The sequence below is a fragment of the Azolla caroliniana genome, unplaced genomic scaffold (genome assembly GCF_043228905.1).
Source record: "Azolla caroliniana isolate FFs.n. ecotype wild unplaced genomic scaffold, voAzoCaro1.0.p SCAF_14, whole genome shotgun sequence".
Taxonomy (NCBI): Eukaryota; Viridiplantae; Streptophyta; class Polypodiopsida; order Salviniales; family Salviniaceae; genus Azolla; species Azolla caroliniana.
The window spans coordinates 16,116,686-16,133,400 of NW_028230449.1; the positions used below are offsets into that span (position 1 = coordinate 16,116,686).

The 16,715-nt window shown below is 38.2% G+C and overlaps 3 protein-coding genes across 4 annotated transcripts; all 3 read left to right on the forward strand.

Moving 5' to 3' along the window:
• The first annotated feature begins 5,160 nt into the window (after positions 1–5,160).
• LOC147855612 (uncharacterized) lies at positions 5,161–7,870 on the forward strand. Its single transcript, XM_087330639.1, has 7 exons — positions 5,161–5,228; positions 5,353–5,532; positions 5,690–6,197; positions 6,362–6,576; positions 6,769–6,906; positions 7,033–7,091; positions 7,792–7,870. Coding segments are annotated over exons 1-7 (1,167 nt in total). The 5' UTR covers positions 5,161–5,226; the 3' UTR covers positions 7,857–7,870.
• Positions 7,871–7,946: 76 nt separating this feature from the next.
• Positions 7,947–9,960, forward strand: LOC147855613 (uncharacterized). Its single transcript, XM_087330640.1, has 6 exons — positions 7,947–8,061; positions 8,161–8,542; positions 8,649–8,763; positions 8,852–9,178; positions 9,261–9,371; positions 9,811–9,960. Exons 2-6 carry the CDS (start codon positions 8,409–8,411, stop codon positions 9,910–9,912), a joined length of 789 nt encoding a protein of 262 aa, XP_087186766.1. The 5' UTR covers positions 7,947–8,061; positions 8,161–8,408; the 3' UTR covers positions 9,913–9,960.
• A 2,904-nt stretch (positions 9,961–12,864) lies between these two features.
• On the forward strand, positions 12,865–16,393 carry LOC147855614 (pentatricopeptide repeat-containing protein At2g13600-like). Of its 2 annotated transcripts, none has more exons than XM_087330611.1 (2): positions 12,865–14,593; positions 14,699–16,393. In XM_087330611.1, the coding sequence occupies exons 1-2, from the start codon at positions 13,048–13,050 to the stop codon at positions 14,872–14,874; spliced, it is 1,722 nt and encodes a 573-aa protein (XP_087186737.1). In that variant the 5' UTR covers positions 12,865–13,047; the 3' UTR covers positions 14,875–16,393. The 2 variants fall into 2 exon arrangements, with proteins under 2 accessions (XP_087186737.1, XP_087186738.1); XM_087330612.1 differs by having other exon boundaries at positions 12,865–14,455.
• Positions 16,394–16,715: the final 322 nt, after the last annotated feature.

Sequence of the window (16,715 nt, forward strand, 5' to 3'; positions counted from 1 at the left end):
AGTTTCTCTAGTATGTGGTCATGCAAGGAACGATTCCAAAGTTTTGCCCAACGAGAAAGGTGAGATCAATTGATCTACCTATTCACGTAGATGAACATTCTCTAGGTTCAAAAGTATTGTGTCTCGAGTGACTTTACTTAGGCTCAAGTCCAACATGGTGTCTGTGTGTGTCTGTGTGTAGCAACCTAGGTTCTTCTTTTGTAAACCTTCCCAATCATATCCTCCCAAATACATTTGTTCAAGTATGCATCTTAGTGGTGGATACTCGAGAAAAATGAGAGAGACACTTAACCTTTAATTGCAAATATTCCCAAAAAACAATATGTTTTCTCTTCAATGTATGTATATGTGTTCATGACTTAAATTTGAAAATTTCAATCCTTTGACAATAGTGAATTTGTACATTCAATTGAAGATGAAAGAGTGGGGCTCTATCAAGGGGAGGAGGCAAATAGTCCATAAGCCTAAAGTGTGGACGCATAGGAAGACATGTTGCTCCCATATAACAAAGTTTGTTGTCATATAATGAGTCAATGAAGTTGGTTTCGGGACTTAGGAACATTGATAGTTTGTTTGCCACAACATTGGGGAACAAACATAAATGTTTGATGAAGGGAAATGGGTGAGTGTTAAAAATCAAGGGAGTGAAATGAAGTACATCAACGATGCACTTCTAGCTTGATATTGTCTATGTCAAGGTTGGGGAGGATGTCTATTATCAATGGTGAAAGTCCACAACAACATGGGATGAGTAGTGTGGCAAGTGGAAAGAAACCACAATTCATTCATGTCAACAAATGTACAACATTAGATGCGGAAGAGGGTAATAGCATATTATATGCAAATTTACAACATCAATATTATGGATGTTGCATATGTATGAAGTTATGCACGAGTTTTGTGACAAAGGTCCCCATGATGGGCAAGTCATGCTAGAAGTATTTCTCGCATGAGACTCAAAGCAATGTTCTTCTAGAATTGGTTCATGATTACCTTTGCAAAATACAACAAGTGGAATGTATTGCTTCTGCCTTATCACTAGTGATCATAATATGATGATGTGGATATATGTTTTTGAAGAGAAAGTTGTGTCATGGTTTTGGGAAGATTATTGGACAAGATTATATATAGATATGTATCATAAATGAGATGGTGTCCAAGAAGGGTTCACGTTATTGGGAACTAAAAGATGGGAATTGAGTATGGAGAAGTGATCAGATATAAAGTTGAAAGGTGTAATGAGTTTGCGGAATAAATAGTGTCGAATGGAATTCATGGGCATTGAAGGCTCTATATAATACACAAGAAAACAAAGTGGACAATGTTTAAAAATTGTCCATTGTCAACATGGTTTAATGATACTCAAAGAAGTAAGGTTATGTGATTTCTATTCATACATTAAGCCATCGTTGCATATTAATCATATCTTTATTTGTATCTACAATTGCGTGTGTTCATTAATCCTTTTTCCGTTCTTTAATATTGCTTAATCTCTCCTTCAACTTCGTTATCATTCTCTTTTTTATGCTCATCCTCTTGGCATCAAGACTAAAGATATGACTTATTGGATTAAGAAAATAAATTCCTATCACTCTAGTCTATTACCTTTCTTTTCTACATAGTCAATTAGAGAGCCAACATGTGATTGTTCTTGCTATATTCCATCCATCCTTTGTAATTTTGCACAACAATCTTTCTTATCTAATAATGGATGTCAAAAAGGCCATCCATCATGCCTAAGTATTTAAAGCCTCCAAAGTAGAGCCTTCTAGGGAAGTGGACAACCCAAAAAAAGAGTTATCTTGGAGGTATCTCAAACTGAGTTTGATCACTAGAAAGTGCATTTTCATGGGAAAACTTTGACTTCCAATCTAGGGACATGCCAAAATCCAAGCATCACATGTATGATCCAATGACTTCAAATGAACAAGCTATAAAGGGGCAAAGAAAGAACAAATTCATGGCAATGTGTGAATGCAAGGGAGTACAAGAGAGAAGGATTGATTAGAACCCACCAAAATGACAAGGAGGGGCATGGGGGTCATGAGAACATTCATATACACGTGTTTTTGGACAAGTCTCAAAATTATGTTCAATGTCTCAAATGAAGAGAGAGTGGCGGAAGTAGGGCAAGGACTATCCACACGCCATTCAAGGGTCACAATGTTGAAGAGAAGGTATGTGGGTTTGATAATTGAAAGTGGTCTCCTCACCATCACATAATCATGGAAAGCCTCCAATGAACGTGGCGAGACCCCCCGTAAAAGTAAAAATAAATAAATCTATAAATCAAGTTTCAAAAGTTTCGTAGGAATGTTTCGTTGGACAATGCGTAAGCATGCAGACTTAGTATATAAATAGATCTCAGTTGATTGGGGCACCCTTCCCGATTGGTCCCGATGGAACGCGAGCTTGGATTGAAAATATATTTGGATTCAACGAAAGACATGCTTCTTCTGCCACCCTATCTCCCAAATCTACTCGATGTTCAAATCCAATTCAGAAGTCTAGGATTGATATTCAGCCCCAACTTAGTACAAATTCATGCATTTGGGGAATTAGTGGGGATGTGTTCATATTAGGGACCCTATACAGGAAAGTTGTGGGTCCCATTAGCTATACATGTTAGAATTATAAATCAATGATGTGGCATGTTCAAAGGGAGAAATTTGCGAAAATGTAAAGTTGAAACGACATGGTTTTTGGAAACCATAGCTCAAATAGTAAGAGCTAACGATTGGAGCACAAGGTTTAAGGGTTCAAAACCCCTTGAATGGAATGGATGGGAGAGTTTATCTTCAATGCATAGGGATGACAATGAAACATGCCACATATATGAACCTGTTGATGTACATTTTGCCAAAATGAAGGACCTATGCAAGGATAAGGACAATAAATGGATCGGTGCCTATTAAAAGAGACAATACCATTTTTAGTTTTCTAGAGCGATATCCAAAATGCTATATGATGAAGAAGAGAGTAAATATTGTCAAGTTCACAAGTTTTGGGAATTCAATGCCCAAGCTTTGTCTGCCAACCAAATCATGAGGTAGCAAATCACACGGGTGTGCTGTGTGTGGGAGGCCTACTACGATAGCATGGGCAATGTGGACATCGATCACACACTTGACACACTAAAACTCAAGGTGCCAATATTTTTTAGTCTTAGTTCATGTTCTCTTAAATTTCCCACCCTAAATAAAAGGGTTTTCCAAATAATGTAATCCGGATAAAATCACATAACCAAAACTATTATAAGGGAGAAAACTAAAATTGCAATTCTCTTGAATGTCTTTAAATTTATATATTCAAATTGATTTAATGGTCTCTCTTATTATCTTACATGACATTGTTTTAGGGAATACGCGCCAAAGGAGAAAGCAAATGACTAATTTCCTTATTTTGCCGATGAGTTGATCATGTAGGTATGGCACATAAGACGTCTTGGCATGACTCTCCATGACAGAAAAATTGTTTTCCTTGAAACCTACAAAGACATACTCTAGTTCTTGGCTAAGGGGCTAATTGATGTATGCAATAGTTTTTATTGCAAAAGTGCTCGGTAAGGCTCTCCTTGAGAAGAACATGACTCTCCATGACAGAAAAATTGTTTTCCTTGAAACCTACAAAGACATACTCTAGTTATTGGCTAAGGGGCTAATTGATGTCTACAACAGTTTTTATTGCAAAAGTGCTCGGTAAGGCTCTCCTTGAGAAGAACATGTTGTGGAACTATATGTTCCCACTAGCATCATTCCTTTGGCCAATGCTTAATCTTGGGAACGTGATTGACCATTGGGGTTTAATTTTTTCCATCATGTGGGATTTGTCCATATATGAATCTCTTTCTCTCTCTCACACACACACACAGGCTCAATTGTGTACACAAAACAATAATCCCACGCACGTGTTCATGTGTTCGCTCCAGTGCACTGTGCATGTAACATTTTTACACATCCAAGCCGTGCGCATATTTGTGGAATCCAAGCACTCCACACATAGAGGGGGCACAACACGTTAAACGTGCTACATCAAAACGTCACCCGCACACATGCACTCATGCATACGCACACACAGTGCTCATGCTCTCTCTCTCTCACACACACACACACGCACGCACACGCGTATGGGCGCACACACAAAGTGCACACGCTTACGAGGGGACGTGTTGAGAAAGGGAATCGTTTGTCGGAAGCACGGCCACATACCACCACGATCCTTAGTGGCAAATGCCACCGAATAATATCCATCTTCCCGAGGGGGTCCGGCTCGCTTTTCTCACACCCTAGCCACAAACTCTCTCTCTCTCTCTCTCTCTCTCTCTCTCTCTCTCTCTCTCTCGATCGAGAGCGAGCGTGGGGTTTCCCGAGCGGCTAGCTTCTTTCACACTCTACTTACCTAGGATTTTCTTCTAGAGGCACACTTGCGGGGGCTGGCCGGCCGTGCAGCCTTTACGAAGTGTCCGGCCGGGGCCGCAGCCCGGACGCCCGCCTGCCCGCCCAATGGTGGCAACCTGAGCCGCTGCCATGGAAGTGCTCTCTCTCTCTCTCTCTCTGCTACGTTTCCTTCCTCGCCCCTCTGCTAACTAAGATCACGTTCCTCATACCCATATGGTTCTTCTTCTGTTCACCATCCTCCAAATCTAATTAGCTCAAGAAAGATCCCGTCTCGGTAATTCATGTAAATCCATTAAGCGATGCAGTTTTTCTTTTTCTTGTTTTTTTTCCGCTTGTTTTTGCTTGCAATGTTTGATAGGTCTTCTTTGATTTGCTCAAATTTCTTTCCCCCCCCCCCACCCCCCCCGTCGGTCCGATCACATTAGATGTGCTGGTTCTTTTCTTAATTCTTTACGGAAGTATTCTGTGATGAAATTCTACTAAAACCATGGCGTTTCCTTTCCCAGATCCATCGTCAAGGAATATTATCTTCAGTAAAGATAATATGGCCCGGCAGAAAACTAGCGAGAAAATCAGTTTTGGTGCGTTTAGATCCTTATTTGGCATCATCTAAAAGAATCAATGCGGCGAATCAGTTTGCAGAGTTCAAATCGTGATATATACACTAATTATGGACTCAGAAAAGCTGTCGTTTTCATGCTCAGATGATGATCTTGGGGATGATTTCATGTCTTCATGGAAGCCTGGGGAACCGTTGTCTGCATATTTGAACTTTGACGATGATGAAGCAGCTCAAAAGAATAGTAAGAAATCGTTTTCCCTGGCCAAAATGTAAGTATGCCCGATCAATCCGTTCGGTTCGTTTTCTTCTCCCTCTCCCTCTCTCTCTCTATATATACATATATTCTGGAAACTTGACTTTGAATCTTCGTTTAAAATTTCCTGCGTGATGCAGGGACATGGATTTCGATTTCGATCGCAGTTTGAATGCTCTATCAAGCTTTAATATTGATATGCCCGACCTTGACTTTCCCATCCGATCAGTTTCTAAAACAAGAGACAGTGCCAAAGCGGAGCAGAAGACGCGCGACACCAGCAAGAAAGGAAATTCGAAATTCTGTTTCGAGTTCAACGGGTATGGCTAATCTCTAGGCGTTTCTCTGAGTTGTAAAGCTAAGGAGTTCCTTTCTATGGATGGGGTGTCAGTCGAAGAGGAAACTCTGAGAACTTAGCAAAACGTGACTGTATAATTAATTGCAAATCTGTTCGATCACGTTTTCTTACGCGCGCAGGCTTGATGATTTTGATTTGGACGACACACTGAAGACAAATAAAGATCCAAAAAGCAAAACGTCTCTGCAGAACGAAAAGGAAGATTTTGGCCCACCTGATGCAGGTGGTAAATATGGCGGCAAAAAGGCGGAGTCACTCAATAATCTGTTTGAATATGACGAAAAAGAAACAAGTATAGGCAAGCATCTTAACCTTCAAAATCAGAAACAAGATCCAATAGCTGATGAACTAATGGCTGCTACAAGCATAGATCACAATGGAAGTGGTAGAATTCAGAGAGGAGATCCAACATCTGACAGAAGAAGATCCCTTACCTTCTCTAGTGATAAAATATCCCAAACTAAACGTACTCTAAGTATCCATGACTCTCACGAACAAACGTCCATGGAATCTGACGATTGTCCATCAGCAAAAAGGAGGACTAGCAGTTATGCAACGTCTTCAGCCAATGCAGCTACTGCAGAGATAGTTAGTGCTGATGAGAAAGAAATTTTAGGTGATCACTGCGTATATATATAGTGTTTTTTTTGCTGTATTCCTTAAATTGGTTTTTGGAACCTCAGTAACTGCAATCATTTCCGATTGTCATCATTTAGAATTGCGTCTTCTTTCTGCACATTTCTTTGGTTTCTTCAAGGTTCATACTTTGATACTGTTTATATGACATCGAGCACAAAGAGAGAACACCTATTGAGCTGGATAGTGGATGCATACAATTGCTCCCAAAGCAGCCGGAATCTCCAAAACTTAGTCCAAAGCAAGAAAATAGAAAGCAGCACATAGAGAAGTTAAGTGAAAACAACCATGAAGCTGAAGCCACCTCGGACACGTTACCACCTTCTGAGGTGGAAGCAGTAAAACTGAATGAAATCAAATCAGAAATCAGGTTTAATACTTTTGTTATATGATGACGATCTTATTTATTTAGAAACACTCTTGTTAAAAGGTTCTTATTAACACTGAAGAGAAATAGCTTCTTGTGCCACTCATATTGAAAGTCCTCTTTTGCATTTCAATAGTAGGTCATTATAGATCTGAACAGAAATAAAAATAACACTGAGTCCGATTATTGCTTTAGTAAAAGATCAGGGACACCTCAAGAAGAAACACCATCACCACACAGAATAACCACAAAGGGTTTGCAAGAGAGTGTTGGAATCAGGACATTGAAAACGCTAGCACAATCAGGCATCTGTACAAAATCCAGATTTAATAGGTACCAATTTGTTTTCTCCAGATAATGTGTCAATAGTTATGATACTTTAACAAGTAAATATCTGTCTTGGGCCTTTCCAGCCAACAAGTAAAAATTTCCAATGGTAGTTGTCATCCCCAACAGAAGTACAACTTGGAAAACGCTGAAATTGTGGAGAAATTACCCCAGAATATGCAAGCAAAACGGTAAGCATTCTCTATTGATAATGGTGCAAAGTATGCCATGAAATTATAACGATTTCTGTATTCTTATTTGTCCTCACTACCTTTGAAATTATTGAAAATGTTTGGGTATTCACAAATCTGTTCTTCACGTGATCTGCAACCGTTGTAATTTACACAGTTAATGATATGGGGAAATGTCTTCTCAGATATTCAATGCATTGAAACATAATACATAACTATATGAGTGGATTTTCTCAATTAATTGTTCTCTGTGGAATTTCTATTTAAATGTAAGCTCTGGTACTTGAAGTTGGCATCGGAAGAACTTTCTACCAGGTACTTAGATTCATACATAATGTTCTATGGTTAGTAGTTTTTTTCGAAACGTTTATCGTCTTTCCCTATTCTAGACAATCATCCGTTGCTTGACGCATATAGTGTTTGCAGGTAAATTTCAAAAGCATTATTTAAATGTCCAAAGTACACTTGAAATTGTCTTGTTCAGGATTGACACATTCCTTTTTATATTTTCTATTTCTTTTACAAGACAACAAAATCAATATTGAGATAAAAGCTACATAGCAAATCTATGCTGGAAAAATGAGGGGTTGTTCCAAGAATAGAGTTTTTTTGTACTATCAAACGTTCTCTCTATAATAAAATGCCTTACTTGTTTAGAGAGGAGGAGATTGATTGATTATAAGGCATGGTAATTAAACAGGAAGTTCGATGCAAATATACAGACATCAGATTCTCTTGCACACTCAGATGCAATCAACAAATTGATTGCAGACGCAGAAGCAGAATCATCCGATTCATTGAGCTCAAAGAAACAATGCAGGGAACCATGCACTAACCTACCTAAAAACAACATTCAATCTAGGAACAACCTCGTCTTGAAATCTTCCCTAAATCTGGCTCCTAAGAGGCTTCTCCAAGGTGGCCAGACTCCGAGTAAGATAGAGAAGACGTTGACACTTCAATCTTCAAGGTTTGCGAACGCTCATTGTCTTCTGACCTTAAGGTTAATAATTGTGTAAGGTTAAATAGCTATTCAGAGGCAAACCTTGGTGATTCCCATTGATTACAGATCAGATATGGCTATTGATCCAAAGAGAATCACTGTCAAATCTCCTACTGTACCTACACAAAATGACGCTGCTCAGATGGGGGTCAATGCTTTAGCTGGATCGCTCCAGAAATCTTCATTTCCATCTGCATCACTTCAACCAAACAAAAGACACATAGACCAGGTCGATTGCTACTGATACAGAAAAAATGCTTAATCTATCCCAATGCTGATTCGAAAATATGTAATGAAATGTGAAATCAAGCAATATGACATCTTCCCAGGAAAATTCTCTCCTTGGAAAGAGCAAGTCTAATGCAGGAAATGGACTAATTGGCAGCACTAAGACTAGCTCAGCGGGTCATTCTCTTTTGGGCAGGACAAAGTCTACTGGACTTCTGCGGTAAAATCACTGGAAACAAAATAAGAAGCTTACTGCTTTAATCCAATCAATATAAGTCTATAATTGTCTTTATAATCTCAATCGAGTGGCATTATTCTGAGTACAGAGAGGCTTCTGAAAAAGCATTTAAATTCAATTTCGAAGGCAAGAAAGATATAGTTGCACGGATCAATGCTAATTCTGAAGCAAGAACAGAAGAAGATAATAAGATGGAAATTAAGGTGCGAAGTCTAGGTCAAAGGGATCATTTAAATATGGATTTGATCGGAGCTGGAATTTTACTGACAGAATAGTTCACATGATGCAAAGGTGCAAGTTCCTGTAACAGATAAGTTCTCCACGGATCAAGTACAGGCTGGCATCAAATTAGAAGAACAGCTAGTAGATGCGGAAACTCTGAAAGGTCGCTTCATCAATACGGTTCCAGATAAACTCTCTGGTGATCATGATGAGGCTTACATGAAATCAGTAATTGAGAAAGACAGAGGAGGATCGGCATTAAAAGTAATAAAAGAAGATGGCAATCACCGCCATTCTCGGCCAGCTGTGGCTACAGATTCATATGCTTTGAAGGATTTATATGGTTATGGAATAGCCGAGGAGAAGGCTGAAAGTTATGCAAATCGCCTTGATCATGTACTGCCCATTTTGTTTTTCAAACTTCACATTTGGGTTTCCAATTTCATTTAATTGACTGAAAGAGGTTGATTGGCAACAGCTTCTGAAGGTGTTGAAGGACAAGCAGGAAGAGGCCATGGATTTACACGTAAGAGCGCTGGTCATCAACAACACCTTCCTGGTCCTCAATAATCCAGCCGACCAAGACAAGATATCCATCCTTTTTCTCCATTAAAAACAAACATAAACAAATCTGTGTGAGCTTGAGTCCCTATCTGTCTATAAAGCTTTTTTCTTTGGTAATTTGGTGCATACGGTGTCTACCTACGTATGGATATAAAGTTTTTTTTCTTTAGGTAATTTGGTGCATACAGTGTCTATCTAAGATTTTATTCTTTAGTAAATTGCTGCATTTAAGTGTCTTATCTATGCATGTATATAAAGCTTTTTTCTTTATAGTAAATTAGTGCATAAAGTGAGATTTTAGCTTGAGTGCCTGATATAAAACTTTTCCCTTTTTCCTTTAATTAATTAGTGCATAACTACATAGAGTCACATTTGAACGTGAGTGCAATGTATGTATGAATGTATACGAAGTATTTTTCTTGTTGTTGTTAACCTTATATCTGTAAATTGGATGGAATGAATACATCGAGAAGATTGTGAAGCACATCCAAGAGAAGCTACATGGGGCAACCACTCTATATCGCGGAGGCGAGCTGACCATTTCCGTTGGAGATAATAATAGATAGTAGATATCATTGGAATACAAAGGATTCTGAAGGATAGAAGGAAAGGTTATCGGGTTTCTCCCCATGCTTCATCCATACCGATAATCTCCCCATACTTCATTCATACCGATAAGGATGTCCATTATTAGTACACTTTGACTCGATAATGTAGCACATATATTTGGTCAATTTTGTGCATCCATATTTTTGCTTTGTTTGTGTATGTAATGTTTTACTTTGATAATTGCACCTCCAAATGCAATATCTTTTGTCAATGTATCTTTTTGACGTTGTATTTGTCGCATAAGAAACACTAACATTTAAGGATAGAATGATTAAAAAAACAGGCAAGCATGTAACTTATATACTTTTGAGTAACCTAGATGGTAATATATGGCAAACCACAAATCTAAATGTTGTTAAATGTTGCATTGAGATATATATACAACTATACCTCTAGTGAGGACATTTTATCTACGAAACAGAATAGATGGATGTGAGAGATATCTATAGAATAATGGAGAGGTGAGAAATTGGATTTCGAACCCAAGACATAGTGCTAATAATGTAATGACTTACCACTAGTGTAAGCCAATTACAACAAGAAAAAAAGAGTGACCATATATGTTGTGTGGAATCATCTAGCAACCCCTAAGTGCCTAGGCGAGTTGGAATATTGGACTTATCTAGGCATATGATGGCTCATAGATTTCATTATTACAAGACGTGTTTAGACTCACAACCACAAATACCTATTGTTCAATATTCATTGAGAATAAAGGTTTAACATATGGGAGGATAACGATTAAGGCTTCATGATGGCAATTACTGAATGGATGTATTTCACTTAAGATTCATGGCTCTTCATGTGTTCAATACTTGGTTATCTCATGGCAAAAAACACTCTTTTTATGTGTATGGAATCCATCATCTAGTAGAGAGCATTGTAATTCTTTGCAAAAACAGTTAGTACTTGTCTTCTAAGTTATTATGTTGGCGTGGAAAGGAGAGATCGCACTCTTAGTTTAATCGTTTGTTTCGTTTTGGGGTCAAAGAGATGGGAGATGTAGTTGAAGCCCCATCTCAAAGAATTTTGGAGTTTGTTGAAGCGCGACAATTATTACACATCGTACATAATTATGGGTTTATTTGGCAACAATTACAAAATATTGCATGGATGCAAGGTCCTTTACCTTTACAAACAGGAGAACACACACGGATTGATTGGTGTTTATGGGGTCATACGTCATTTTTACAAGTGATTGCTAATCTTTTCTATCATTGCTTTGTCAAGTCACTTGGATTGCTATCATCTAAGGTTGAAGAAGAATGGAAAATACACAAATCTGATCATGGGTAGTGGCAGATCGTAAAATGTTGTTGGCAGTCTAAATTGCCACTTGTAGCAAAGGTCTTCATTTGGGGAGTTTTGATTGGAGGATTTGCCTTTGGGATTAGCTCTAAAGCGTCGTGGACTGGACTAGCAACGAGTAATTGCTTCGTTTGCATTGTTGAAATGGAAGATAATACTCATCATTTTATACGATGTCCGATTGCTTGTAAGATTTGGAGTTACATTTCTAAAAATTGACAAGTTTTATCACGGTGTTATTTGACTTGAGACAATGGGTGTTTGCACAATTTACGCAGGTTGACCCAAAATCAATGTTATTTAACTTGAGACAGTGGGTGTTAGCACAATTTACACATGTTGATCCAAAATCAGAGATGGCAATCGTTTTCCAATTTCTGAGGTATTGGGGATTGTGTCATAATTAATAGTCGGGATAGTTCGGTTTGAACCGAACCGAACCGCGAAACCATGGCTTAATGGTTTAAACGCTTCGGTTTAAGGTCATGTTTTTTTAAACGGTTCGGTTTGGTTTCAACAATTAGAAACCATGGTTTAAACGATTTAACAGTTTTATATTTTTAATTTTTAAAAATTTTTAAAAACTTGTTTTTAAAGAATCTTTTCATTTTCAGGCCTTATTCTCACATTTTAGGAAAATCTTTAAAATTTTGAAAATGTAAAATTTAAATTAATGAAATGTTTTAAATTTGAATTTTGACCTAAGTTGAAAACCAAAACCGAACCACGAAACCACGGTTTTAATAGTTTCGTGGTTTGGTTTGGTTCAGTTCAAGTTTCAAAAAATTTAAATGGTTCGATTTTGACACTCTCAAACCGAACCAAACTATTGCCGATTGTTAGTCATAATTGGGATATGCGGAATGCTTTTGTATTTGATGGTAGGCATGGAGTCAAAGCATATCTGGGAAAGTTAAAGGGAGTACGAATGTGACAATTTTCTTTATTGGAGCAAGTGGGAAATTCAATTCTTTCCTCACTGGAGTGTTCTTCTTTTGCCAATTGTACTCTATTGTGATGCCCATTGTAAGTATTGTAAGTATGTAGTGTTTTTCACACACATTTATTAATATAATTGTGTTTGTCTTGCCTATTGTAGTCTATTGTGACACCCACATTGTAATATGTATTGTAACTTGTACATATGTAGTGTTTTTCACACACATATATTAACACACACATTTATTAATATAATTGTGTGTTTTTGCCAAAAACACAAAAAGAGAGAGTAAGAGAGAGAAAGAAAGAAAGAAAGAAAGAAAGATATATTAACGTCTTGTAAGGCCAAAAATTGGCCCATGAGACAAATGGTTACAACAAAAGATGGGATACTTTTTTTGGAAAAGAAAAGAAAAGAAAAATTGGCCCATGACACAAATGGTTTAAAAAAAAGGGATATTTTTTTTTGGAAAAAAAAGAAAAAAAGAAAAGAAAAGAAAAGAAAAAAAAGGGATATTTACCTATTCATCGAAAATACAAAATAAAAATAGAGTTTTAAGCTAAATAGTGAGAAACATACTAAGAGAGAGACAGAAAGAGTAAGAGAGAGATAGAAACAGAGTGAGAGAGAGACAGAAAGAGTGAGAGAGAGAAAGAGAGATAGATAGAAACAGAGAGAGAGAGAGAGAGAGAGAGAGAGAGAGAGAGAGAGAGAGATGTCCCTGAATCATACATATATTTGTGTGAGCATGATATAGTGTTTCGCTGCAGTAATGGATATGAAATGAGACGTCAAAATTGGCATTGGAATTCTATGAGATGTATGTGTATCGCAGTTGCAGAGCATGGCTGCTGCTTGTCTCCTACCTTCAACACATTTCGATCACAGCAGCAGGAGCTCGGTACAACAACCATCACCACCGTCTTTGTTGTCATCCTCCTCCTCATTTTCTTTGCCTTCATGGACCCAAAAGTTGAAAGGAAAGGCATCCCAGGAGAGGTCAAATCCTGGAATTCTCCATGGACTGGTACGTCTAGATCGGAACTCTCTTTTAGACCTTATCAAATCCTGTGGGAAACGAAAAGACCTGTACACGGCCAAATTGATCCATGCCCATGTCCTAAACAATGACGTGTTATCAAAGGACACGTGTATTAGCAATGCCTTGCTTACCATGTATACCAAATGTGGGGCTTTCTGTGAAGCACTAGATGTGTTTCAACATACTCCTTCTCGGAATATTGTGTCGTGGAATTCACTCATATCTGGATATGCTCAGCTAGGGTTTGGTCATGAAGCTCTCCATTGTTTCAAACAGATGAAACATGAGACTAATTTGACCCCAAATGCAGTTACCTTTATTTGTGTTTTGAAAGCTTGCAGCAGCATACGGTGTGCTGAGATGGGAGAAGAGATATATGCAGAGGTGAGAAAGAAGGGGCTATTAGAGGAAAACATTATATTAGGGAATGCAGTGTTGGATATGTATTCCAAATGTAACATGCTCACAAAAGCACAACGAGTTTTTGATGAGCTCCCGACTCGGGATGTCGTATCGTGGAATTCAATGATCACTGCATATAACCAACATGGGCTTAGTAATGAAGCTCTCAAATGCTTCAGAAAAATGCAAGAGGAGGCCCTTTCTCCTGATTTGATCACATACATTTGCGTTTTGAAAGCTTGTGGTAGCATAAAATCTCTCAGAATGGGAGAAGAGATATATGTAACAGCTACAAAGCAGAGCATATTGAAAGATAATATCTTGTTTGGTACTGCATTAGTGGATATGTACGGAAAATGTGGAAGGGTTAGAAATGCACAAGACGTATTCGATGAGCTTCCAATGTGGAATGTTGCTTCTTGGACTGCATTGATGGCTGGTTATGTTCAAGAAGGGCTTGCTGATGAAGCTCTAACCTGCTTTGTGAAGATGCAGAAAGAGGGCTTCTCTCCAGATGCCATCACTTTTGTGTCTGTTTTGAAAGCTTGTGGAAGTGCCGGATTCCTGGAAATGGGAGAAGACATACACACTGAAATCAGCAAGCAAGGTTTGTTAGAAAAAGATATTTTCCTTGGTACTGCGCTGGTAGATATGTATGCCAAATGTGGTGTGCTCCAAAAGGCACGAGAAGTCTTCCATGAGCTTTCTATGCAAAATGTCACATCCTGCACAGCATTAATGGCTGGGTATGCCCTCTTGGGCAAGGAGAAAAAGGTTTTTGACTTGTTCAGGGAAATGGTAGCAGAAGGTATGACTCCAGATCTGGTTATTTTTGTGGTTTTGTTGAGTGCATGCAGTCATGGAGGTCGAGTGGAAGAGGGCCGAACAATCTTTTATGGTACACACACTTTCTACTGTTCAGTACCAGCTATCGAACTGAACAACTGTATGGTTGACCTTCTTAGTGGTGCTGGGCATTTTGATCAAGCATTAGAACTGATTGAAAAAGTTCCATCTTCTGATCGTCTTGAATTGTGGCTTTCTCTGTTAGGTGCTTGTCAGAAGTGGGCAAATATAGAACTTGGGGAGTGGACCTTTCAGCAAATACTACAACTGGATGAGAGATGTGCTGCTGCATATGTCTGCATGGGAAACATATTTGCAGCTGCTGGCATGCACAAGGAAGCAAAACATGTGCTTCTCCGAGAAACAAAAGTGCAGTTGTGAAAGGTGTGTGGACTGACAACAAATGTGGAGCCAGGGGTTGGACCTTCAAACATTAAGAATTATCAAGCAAACGAGTTATTTCTTTTGAATGAAAATTTAATGTTGAAGATGTTATCCAGAGCCATGTGGAAGAAGCAGTATGCAAGATAGAATGCACTAGAAATATGATTCTGATATTTGGAGTGGATGACAATAATCATTTAAAATCTATTAAATGCGGATGTCGTAAATGTAAACCTTGCTGTTCTGTTGTCGTTTTGATTAGAGGTGAAAGGGCTTGCAAGAGTGACAACATGAGTCACCATCTGCATCACATTGCATTGTTGGATGTAAGTGAAATTGTAGTTTTTATCCACATTCTTGTGAGGGGGTGATTGAAGCATTGCGCGAAGAAGGTTTCGAAATCAATGGAATCACGAGAACCCACATGGAAGTAAGGATGACTTAATGGTCATTCAACTTCATGCATATTCGGATTGAGATATCGTTGATATTTTGCACATAAGGAGAATGTGGCCTAGTAAATTTCAGCATTGATGCCTACAAGGACATGACCAAGAATGCCAGTTTAAAATCTTTGGTATGTTGAACTTTAATATTCTTCTCTCTTGTTCTCCCTTCATGCAAAGTAAAGAGAATTCAAGTGTTGCATGCTGTTTTTTTAGTGAGCATTCACCTTGCTTGACAAAACTGTCAACTGAAGCATATCCTCAATCAAGTCCAGCTTGCAACACAGCAATAACAAAAGTGTCTGCATAAGGTAGAGAGTGTTTAGTCCTGGGTTGGTAAGTATTTATTAGAGTTCGCTCTTATAAAAAAGGTTTAGGATTTATTAGATGACTGGGCTCTGCCATCCCATGGAGCCCCAAGCAGCAGTATAAGTGGATGCAATAACTGAAGGATTGACTAATAGCAGGGTCCAGGGTCCATGTGCCAACCTACTATAGAGTTGCCAATGGATTAAACTCCTATCAGAGGAAGGGGTAACACTCACTTATTAGTTCTTTGCAACCGGCAGTCACTATTGACCACACTCCTATCCAAGGAAGGGGTATCAGTCATTTACCAGTTCTTTACAACAGGCTGCCACTATTCACCACTCCTATCCAAGGAAGGGGTATCAGTCATTTATCAGATGGTTATCTAATTCATGCAAAGCTTCTTTATAAACAATAGCTCCGTAAACTCACATTCCTATCCAAGGAAGGGGTATCAGTCATTTATCAGATGATTATCTAATTCATGCAAAGCTTCTTTATAAACAATAGCTCTGTAAACTCACATTCCATTTGAGGTGTATTTATATTGCATATGTGAATACTGTATTCACCAATATGATAAATATCATTCATGATGGGCAATTTTCCTAGACATCTCATAATGCAATCTGCAAGCAAGAAAAACACATTCTTGTTGGGCACATAGATCACTTTGATGGGATTCTTGCGTAAGTTATCCTAGAAACATGCCAAAGTGTACAATGTACAATGCAATGAGTATCATATTTGTGGCAAACTCTTCCATGACTTGGATATGGGTTTTTTTGGCCACTTTTTCTACATTGTTTTTTCATTTCGATTGCCCTTTGATGCCAATGGATTAATAATTAGTTAGAATATATATCTTGCATCGCATAAGGCACATTTCTTAGTTTCTTTCAAACCTCACTATAATGCTTAATTCTAGTTACTTGCAATTTTCTCGTTATATATGCCAACTGTAATCAAGTGATTCTTTGGTTTGTTCCACACACAAAAAAAAATACTATTAGATGGAACCTATTATGCAATGATTATAAAATTTCACCCTTTTTTCTGCAATGAGCTCAATCCCTTAGATGC

Bases quoted from the DNA above. Each gene is read 5' to 3' on its own strand.
- LOC147855612 (XM_087330639.1), top strand. The intron at 5,533-5,689 runs GTATGGCTAATC...TTACGCGCGCAG, and splicing joins TTCTGTTTCGAGTTCAACGG to GCTTGATGATTTTGATTTGG. The intron at 7,092-7,791 runs GTAAGCATTCTC...GTAATTAAACAG, and splicing joins CAGAATATGCAAGCAAAACG to GAAGTTCGATGCAAATATAC.
- LOC147855614 (XM_087330611.1), top strand. From the start codon at position 13,048: ATGGCTGCTGCTTGTCTCCTACCTTCAACACATTTCGATCACAGCAGC. The intron at 14,594-14,698 runs GTATGGTTGACC...TTTCTCTGTTAG, and splicing joins AGCTATCGAACTGAACAACT to GTGCTTGTCAGAAGTGGGCA.
- LOC147855613 (XM_087330640.1), top strand. From the start codon at position 8,409: ATGACATCTTCCCAGGAAAATTCTCTCCTTGGAAAGAGCAAGTCTAAT. The intron at 8,543-8,648 runs GTAAAATCACTG...TTCTGAGTACAG, and splicing joins AAGTCTACTGGACTTCTGCG to AGAGGCTTCTGAAAAAGCAT. The intron at 8,764-8,851 runs GTGCGAAGTCTA...CATGATGCAAAG, and splicing joins ATAATAAGATGGAAATTAAG to GTGCAAGTTCCTGTAACAGA.